At 42.1% G+C, this 9541-nt stretch overlaps 1 protein-coding gene across 1 annotated transcript in view; it reads left to right on the forward strand.

Moving 5' to 3' along the window:
* Nucleotides 1–9541, forward strand: part of trim46b (tripartite motif containing 46b) — a gene marked incomplete at its 5' end in the record, with an annotated part of 15457 nt that continues 5916 nt past the window's right edge. Inside the window, 7 exon segments of the mRNA XM_024298306.1 lie at nucleotides 1–186; nucleotides 2158–2419; nucleotides 3313–3496; nucleotides 4929–5127; nucleotides 5212–5358; nucleotides 7379–7474; nucleotides 7623–7876. Coding sequence (XP_024154074.1) covers nucleotides 97–186; nucleotides 2158–2419; nucleotides 3313–3496; nucleotides 4929–5127; nucleotides 5212–5358; nucleotides 7379–7474; nucleotides 7623–7876 — 1232 coding nt within the window.

The following is a 9541-nucleotide window of genomic DNA, read 5'->3' on the forward strand; positions in this document are numbered from 1 at the left end:
CGCAAACCTGATGTTTTCGTCTCAGTCATCAAAATGAGATTCTGGGATTTATCAGGAGAACAGGATCTTCCTCTGTGGGAGCCTGAAGGTCCGTAGATGATGAAAACCAGAGACAGCTGCTTTGCGCACGCGGGGATGGATCTGAAGGCGAGCTCGGCGGCGATGGACGCGCTGGTGCGCATCGGCGTGAGTATGATTCCCGCTGCGGAGGTTGAGGTCTGCAGCTGGCTGGGACGGCCCTCAGTGCTGTTCCTGCAGTAATGGAGGAGCCTCGTCCTCGTTTCATTCGACGCACTGATGGTTATTAGTCTAAATGGAGGTTGTTTCCATGGAGACGGGATGCAGGGCCGGATGCTGATGGTAGCAGCGGCAGACTCCGTTAGAAGCTTTGATCCAAACGGGTCGGTTTTTACGCTTCCTAAGCCCCTCCCTTCTTTCTCAGAGGAATCGCGGGATGCACGTAGGTAGTCTTCTGTCATGGCGCCGAGATTCCAGGTGAAGGTAAGGCTGCGCATGCCTCCCGCGCGCCCTCCACGCCGTGGCAGCGCAGCAGCAGCGGCAGTGCGCACTGAGCTGGACGCAGAGGGCCGCTGAGCTCCGGATTCCTGCAGAACTGCGTTCGGCTGCAGGACAGGCCGGAGTTGACATTGGAGAATGACCCAGAGGGACGGATTCAGGAAAAAAGTAGGTTATGATCGTGGTGACCCTCGGCGTGTTTTATTTGAAGCGTTCCTGCAGAGACTGCAGAGTTCTGGAGCTGCAGGAGAGCTCTCATGCGTCGATCTGAGCTGTCCTGCTGCTGCATCACATCTCATCACCGGAGGATGCTGTGGCCATGCAGCCAGTCAGCCTCCTTTGTCCTGCGGTTGAGCTTAATTCACGGTGGCTGCAGCAGTTTGGATGACAATCCAGGACATTCTGATGATGCTCCATCTCGATAGAAGGATGACGAAGGTGTTGGGTCGCCTTCTAGGCGAGAAGTCTCAGTTTCTGCAACAGCCAGCATGTCCTTGAGGGGGCAGAGACTCTAACTGCCCCAGAGAGGGATATCTCAGTGGTGAGAGAAGGGGGTAAACCTGGTAATCACTGCTGGGCATTCAGGCTCTCAGCTGCAGCTTCCTGTCTGAGGTGAACTGAAGCTCCAACCAGCTGAAGGCGTCATGGAGTTCATGTCCACACGCCTGCTGCAGCGGTTGAATAATTCATGTCTTTATCCATAATTAAGCGGACGGGTGTCACCTGCCTGTCTGAGCAGCTTTGGTCAAACCTCCTTCCACACTCAAAGTCAAGGCCCGGGGGCCGGATCCGGCCCTCTGGGTAGTTCTATCCGGCCCTCCAGATCATTTTATTTTATTGTAATGACCTGATGTTATCTTGAGCTCATTTCTAACTTGTATAATTTTGACAAAATATATTTTTATGGAGAGTAAAATATTTAAAGTTATTTAAGGTTTAAGTTGATTTATTCTGGAATAATATTCCTGCATTTTTATTATTCATAATTATGTTAAAATGTTACGGTTCTAAAAATCAGCATTGTGCTAGCTTTTTAGAATATTTTGTTATTTACTAAGATTTTTTAGGCTAATTTGGAGTTTAGCTCATATTTCAGCTACATGCTAGCTGTTTTGGCTAATGTAGGTTTTCATTTTCTTTTTTGGAGTCAGGCTAATGCTTACCTGCTAGCTGGCTAATTTAGGCATTTTTAAAGTTGTAGGCTATTTTGAAATGAAGCTAATATTTCAGCTACATGCTAGCTGTTTTGACTAACCAAATTATTTTGTTTTTAGACTAATTTGGCATTTAGCTAACATTTTCACTGGCTATCAGCTTCAGCGTTTTCAGCTATCAATTTCAGCTTTTTTTGCTATCAGCACTAGCATCTTACAGCTTCCAGAATTCACACTAACATTATCACAGGTAATGTTATATATCTAGTTCATAATTATGTTAAAAAGTTACGGTTTTAAAGTTTTAATAAATTAAGTTTTAGAGTGTTCAGTAAATGTTTATCCTGCTCGACCTAAGGTGTGTTTTGGATTTTGGCCCCTTGAGCGGTAGAGTTTGACACCCTGCACTATAATGAAGGTTTCATTTTTGACGTCAAAGATTTTTTGAAATAAAAACCTCGTTTCATGGTCCTTCCTGCTCCAACAGTCAAACATGAAGAGTCTGGAGCAGGAGCTGCACTGTCCGGTGTGTAAGGAGATCGTCAAGCAGCCGGTGGTCCTGCCCTGCCAGCACAGCATCTGCCTCCTGTGTGCCTCCGAGGTCCTGGTGGCGAACGGATACCCGCCCCCGGAGCTGCCCCCGGAGCCCAACTCCCCGGCCTCCACCCCCAACATGCGCTCTCCTCGCCAGATGCGCCGGCCCGCTCCCAAAGCGGAGCAGCGCCCCATCGACCGCGTGCTGCGATCAGGTACGGAGACCCAGAGGACGGCTTTCAGAGCGCTCCTTCAGGAGTTTAGCTAATATGTTAGCATCATGCTAGCTCTTTTGTCAAATTTAGCTGTTTTAAGTTCTTTAAATTTAGAGTTTAGCTCATATTTTAGCATCATGCTAGCTTTTAAGTAGAATCAAATCAAACAAACATTTCACGATGTTTATTTATGACTCCACTGTGTTCTAATGATATAAATGTGGATGTTTTATTCAAAAATTACATTTAAACAAGTTTTTTGTGCGAAATCGTTCGACTGCAATGCATTGTGGTCCATATTCACAAATCTAGTGAGTATCGATGCATGCTAGTTTTTTGCAAAGAACTGGATTTTCACTTGTTTTCAACTGTATTACAGAAATGTTATTTTGGGTTTCCACAACTTCAAAGATCCAAAGATCATGAACGTGATTTTATTTATTTTATTTTGGTTCTTCAAACAGAACTTCAACAATATTTTTAAAAAATCTCAGGTTTCAAGAATACAGAGGCTCAAAAAACACCAGATATCTGTAAATCTCTGGATTTAATAAGATGAAGAAACCAAAACAGTAAATCTTCATTTTCTATTATTTTTTTGTCTCTTATTTGTTTACTGTTCTGTCTTCTTTTTTTATTCTTGTCTCGCCACTTTATGCTTATATTTGTATGAGCTTGAGTTTAATGTCTTGATTTCATTCTACTTCATTAAGTGCTCAATAAAAAATAGATAAATAGATTAAAGTTTTCTGACTTCTGGGAAATGTCTAGTGCACTTGAATTTGGAATTAGTAGATCTGGACAGCACTAGAAAATGTCGAGCGCGCTATAGAGTGAGGGGGGGGGACGACATAGCTCATGTCATTCTAACTGGGTCTCCCCCTTCAATCCAGGTCCCCACCCCCCCTCACCCTCCATGCCTCGCTCTCCGGGGGCGTATCCGGGGCGACGGCGTAAGGAAGCCCCGCCCCTGCTGATGATGTTCCCCTGCGTCCCCTGCGGCCGTGAGGTGGAGCTGGGGGAGAAGGGCCTCACCGACTGTCTCCGAAACCTCACCCTGGAGCGCATAGTGGAGAGGTAGAACACGTGCACACAGACACCGTGAGCGCCTCCGGGTCTATGATCAACCAAAGCCTGGAAGGAGCTGCTGCTGCGCTTTAGCCTTGAGAGGTTCCTGGTTGCATTCGGAGGCGGCTGTCACTGTCTGCGTGATGAGGGGGCGTGGCTACATGTCTCAGATTGACTCTAACGACTCAGCAGTCGCTGAAGTGTGAAAAATCCTGCAGACGGTGCACTAACATGCGGTACTGTAGCCGCTCTGAGTGACTGTGTCTGCCGGCTAACAGCTTTCTGATCACTTTTCTCTCGGCTGCTCAGCACTTCTGTCCTCTTCCAAGCTTGACCCAAACTGGGTTTACTATCTATCTATCTATCTTGGTCCTGCATTCGGGCTGGTGTCCCGCCCTGGTGCGTTGAGATGATCAGATGAGTCAGGGGTCTCCAATACTGGCGGTTTTGCGTCCTTTGCAGTAATGCCATGTTGGCGAAGGTCGTCTGAAATGATGTCCAGCCCCTGAGTGCGGGGCTTTCCTCGAGGTGGTCTCCAGCCTGAGGCCTTTGGGTCAAACTTCAAAATGATTTGCTGGGTCTTCAGAGGGAAGGCGAAGAACATGGACGAATCAGCGGACGCGGCGCTGTGCCGCCAGGGTGGAAGCTCTGGGCTGGTTTGTGAGGGTTCTGAGCGATTCGTTGGAGATTCGCTGGGACCACCTGATGTTCTCAATGGTTCTAAGAGCCCTGCTATCAAAGTCATCTATTCTTGAGGCTAGGGTCTTATTTAAGGGCCATGTTTCGGAGCCATATAAGAGAACAGAGAGTACGGTGCAGCTGTAGATCCGAAGCTTCGCCTTACGTGAGATGGATTTGTGCCGCCAAAGTGGTTTCCGGAGAGACTGCAAAGCAGAGGCTGCCAGGGCTCTCCTGCGGAGAATCTTTGGTTTAAGATCTCCATTATCCGCCACATTGGACCTCAGATAAACAAAGTTCTTCACGGGCTCGACGGTGTCATTCCCAAGCAGAATAGGAGGTGGATCTGGTCCCTCACCAACATGCATGAACTGGGTTTACAAGAACATGAATCAGATTTGAACCAGAGTGAATCAGTGAACCTTCGAGTGAATCAGTGAACCTTTGAGTAAATCGGTGAACCTTTGAGTGAATAGTGAACCTTCGAGTGAATCAGTGAACCTTTGAGTAAATCGGTGAACCTTTGAGTGAACCAGTGAACCTTTGAGTAATTTGTTGAACCTTTGAGTGAATCAGTGAACCTTTGGGTGAATCAGTGAACCTTTGAGTGAATCGGTGAACCTTTGAGTGAATCAGTGAACCTTTGAGTGAACCAGTGAACCTTTGAGTGAACCAGTGAACCTTTGAGTGAATCAGTGAACCTTTGAGTGAACCAGTGAACCTTTGAGTGAATCAGTGAACCTTTGGTCGGCTCCTTTCTCAGGTACAGACACACGGTGAGTCTGGGCAGCGTCGCCGTCATGTGTCAGTTCTGCAAACCTCCTCAGACCCTGGAAGCCACGAAGGGCTGCGCCGACTGCAGGTCCAACTTCTGCAACGAGTGCTTCAAGCTGTACCACCCGTGGGGAACGCCGCGAGCTCAGCACGAGCACATCCCGCCCACACTCAACTTCAGGCCAAAGGTGAGGCCTTCAGCTCGTCCGCGATCGGGAGACAGTTATGATCGTTCTGTGTTCTCTGAGCTCCAGGTAATTGTTTCTCTTCAGGTTCTGACCTGTCCAGAACACGACCAGGAGAAAATGCAGTTCTACTGCCGGTCCTGCCAGCGTCTGCTCTGCTCGCTCTGCAAGCTGCGCCGGATTCACTCCGGACACAAAGTCCTGCCGGTGGCGCAGGCGTACCAAGCCCTGAAGGTACGACGGTTTCTCCAGCTAATCCCAGAATTCATCAGGATTTGATCAAATCCACCATGAAAACTGTAAAAACAAACATAATAAAAAAGGACCTTAAAGTGTAAACAAACAAACAAACAAACAAACAAACCACCTGATCGGCTGCATACCAGGAAGAGAGATAATTTTAGTGTCCTTCTTCTTCTTCTGGTGTTTTTAAATAAAAAAAACATAAACTTCCAAAAACTTAACCAACATTTATTTAACAAAACTAAAAAACAATAAATGAGCATAATATGGAGACATGCAGCTAACTAGATACTGCATACAGTAAATAAAATACAACAAAGAAAACTTCATGGAGCAAATTTACCCCTGAAGGCCGGATGTTTATCTCCAGCTATGAGAAAATAAATCACTACAGTTTTGATTTTAATTAGATGCTACGTTTAGGTACTTTTGGAGGCGTCTCAGCATGCAGCAAATAGAATAAAATCTGTAGAATGTAGAGGCGACGTTTGTGTTGAATCCTCCTGAGGAGCTGATGAGTCAGTTTGTTCTGCTCTTGTAAATACGCTGCAGCTGTTACTGGTTTTTGTTTTTTCATTTGCAGAAATGATCAGAGAGAAAAAGATGACTTTATCTGAAATGAGATCAGTGGATAAAGTGATGGCTTCACTTAAATAAAACAAAGAATAGCGACAGAAACAGTCTAAACTCTCCTCTCCTTAGAGTGCAGGTGAACAGGTGAACAGGTGAACAGGTGCTTATCTAACCTTATCACAGGTGTGGCTAATCAACAAATCAAACAAGGGGGAACATTCAAAACTACAAAATAACAATAAAATAATGTGAGATGAAAGTTCATTTTGGCTCTTAATGGAAAGAATGCAGCAAAAATGCTTTCAGCAAATAGGAAGGATGCTGTGAAAAACAAGAGTTCAGGGAAAAGTCAGATTCAGCAAACAAAACGCATAGAGAACGTGTGTCAAAGTCAAGGCCCGGGGGCCGGATCCGGCCCTCCAGGTAATTCTATCCGGCCCTCCAGATCATTTTATTGTTATTAATGACCCGATGTTATCTTGAGCTCATTTTTAACTTGTATAATTTTGACTAAATATATTTTTATATAGAGTAAAATATTGAAAGTTATTTAAGGTTTAAGTTGATTTATTCTGGAATAATATTCCTGCATTTTTATTATTTATAATTATGTTAAAAAGTTACAGTTTTAAAGTTTTAAAAAATGGCATTCTGGTAGCTTTTTGGACTATTTTGTTATTTACTAAGATTTCTTAGGCTGTTTTAGAGTTTAGCTAATATTTCAGCTACATGCTAGCTGTCTTGGATAATTGAATCTATTTTTTAAAGAGTTTTGGGGAATTTTTTAGTTAGGCTGAAATTTAAATGCTAGCTGTTTTGGCAAATTTAGGCTTTTCTCAGTTTTTTAGGATATTTTGGAGTCTAGCTAATATTTCAGCTGCATGCTAGCTGTTTTGGCTAACCTAAGTTTTTTTTGTTTGTTTGTTTTTTGAGCTAATTTGTCATTTAGCTAACATTTTAGCGGCAATTAGCTTCAGCGTTTTTAGCTATTAATTTCAGCATCATCAGCTGCCAAATTCCTCTTCCAGCATTATCACAGGTAATGATATATATCTAGTTATGCTAAAAAGTTACAGTTTTAAAGTTTAAAAATGTAGTTTTAGAGTGTTCAGTAAATGTTTCTCCTGTTCGGCCGTGACCAAAGGTGTGTTTTGGATTTGGCCCCTTGTATGACTTAGTTTGACCCTCCTGTGATACAGCAAATAAACTTCAAACAGAGAAAAAGACCTGCAATAAAACAATAAAACATCCAGCTCTGAAAATAAGGTTTTTTACTCTAAAATGTTTCTGCTTTTTACCCTCCAGGTTAAAGTTTTTCGTTTGATTTTCTGGATCTTTTTGTAGCCGATGATGAAATGAAAACCAACTCAGAGGCCTCGTGCACGGCTAATGTAAGCTGTGCACGAGCATTCATCTGCATTTGCTGTTATTCCAACAGGAGAAAATTACCAAGGAGATGAACTACATTCTGTCCAACCAGGACACGGTTCTGGGGCAGATCACCCAGCTGGAAAGCGGCATCACTCAGACAGAGGTGATTAGGACTTTAGACTGCAAACATGCTGCTAATCATGGTGCTACCGCCACTATGCTGATAATCCCGTGAAAATCCTCTAATCCTTGTTGTTCATAAAGAAGCAGATTTCCTCCAGACTAACGCGTCCCTCCATCCCTCCGACCAGGTGAACAGCGTGTCCGCCAGAGAGCAGCTGGCTCAGAGCATCCGGGATCTGACGGCGGCTCTGGCCGAGCGCCACGCCTCCCTCACGCAGGCTCTGGAGGCCGCGCGGCAGAAACGGGGCGAGGCCTTGTCTGCTCAGGTGGCGGAGAGGCGGAGCCTGATGGAACACGCGGGGCTGATGGCGTTCACTCAGGAGCTGCTGAAGGAATCAGACCAGCCGTGCTTCGTGCAGGCTGCACGCCAAACGCACAACAGGTTTCCTCTTCAGTTTCAGACGGACTCAAGAATGAAACAAATATAATTTATTCTACAGTTTACCTCACAGGAACTCCTAAACATGCTCTTTGTTTCAAGTGTTAAGGAAAGTAAATTTAAAAAATAAATAAATTCTACATTTCTGATTAATATTTTCAATCTTAAGGTAATTTGATCAAAACAAACCAGAGTTTTTATTGTTTAGTATTTATTTCTGTTTAAGGAAAACATAATATTTATGGTGTGAAAATAACAAAAATCTGTTCATGAAAACACGGAAAAATAGGAAATTTCCTCCAAAAAAAAGGGATTTAAGTACAAGCTGCTGCTAAACATGCAGAAAGTGATTTATTATTGAAACAAACCTTTTTATTGTTTGAAGATTTCAACTTTTTGTCTTTCTTAAGTTCTTTCTTTAAAGTGTTTTCTCCTCTTTTTAGTTACTTTTCACACAGTTCAGACTTTCTTATCTAAACGGTGAAGACGTCCATTAAATAAAAACAGGAAAACAGTTTGTTGCTTCTGTAAAATGTTCAAGAATTCATTCGTCTTTCCTGAGTCAAAAATCACCTAAAGTTTTGCAGGATTTCCCCTAAATCTGAGCAAAAACAGCATCTGATTCTGAGCGGTTCATCCGAACACAAACCCAACGTGACAAACGAGACATTTATGGAGCGCTGTTTGTGAATCTGCAAAGTAAAATTTTAACGTAAAGTTAATTAGTCTGTTTTGAGGAGAAAAAACAGGTCTCATTTCTTTAAATAATGTATTTAGAAATGTTGGATTTACTAACTAAATATTTAGTTTAAAGGCTAAATATTTATTTCTAAGCAAAATATTTATTTTAATATATAAATTTTGCTTAAAACCAAAGTATATAATTTTATAACATTAAACATTTAGTTTGCAAGTTGAATATTTAGCTACAAACAAAAAATTTACGTTTTGTAACTAAATATTTAGTTTAAAGCTAAATATTTAGTTATCTTACTAAATAATTAGTTTGCAACTAAATATTTCTTTTTGTAACTAAATATTTAATCTGGAGCAAAATATTTCGTTTTCTTACTAGGAATTTATAACAAATATTTAGTTACAAACTAAATATTTAGTTTTCTTATTAAATATTAGTTACAAAGTAAACATTTAGTTTGTAACTGAATATTTAAATTGGGACTAAATTTTTTGTTCTTAAAATACTTAAAATTTTAACTAAATATATATTTATATATTTTTTATTAAATTAAATTTTTAACTAAATATTTAGTTAGCAGATGTACGATTCATTTAAAATGTGACAAGATGTTTGTGAGAAATGAGACCTGTTTTTTTTTTCTTCTAAAACAGCCTAAATAACCAAAAATGTTGACGTTAAAATGTTACTTTCCAGATTTACAAATAGCAATCTATAAACATTTTATTTCTCAAAGAAACACAAATCCGTCTTTTAATCATCACTGAGAAAATGCGTCTTCGTCGTCTGCATCAATGAAACTGAACAATTTTAGATTTTTCCTGGAATCTCCAGCAGAAAAAACAAACCAGGAAATTTCCTCAAATCGTCTGTCCTCCTCCCAGCTTTCTTCCTCACGTCCTCGTCGTCATGACAACGCTGTGTTTTCTTCCTCACGTCCTCGTCGTCATGACAACACTGTGTTTTCTTCC

Source organism: Oryzias melastigma, linkage group LG11 (genome assembly GCF_002922805.2).
Source record: "Oryzias melastigma strain HK-1 linkage group LG11, ASM292280v2, whole genome shotgun sequence".
In the NCBI taxonomy this organism is placed as follows: domain Eukaryota; kingdom Metazoa; phylum Chordata; class Actinopteri; order Beloniformes; family Adrianichthyidae; genus Oryzias; species Oryzias melastigma.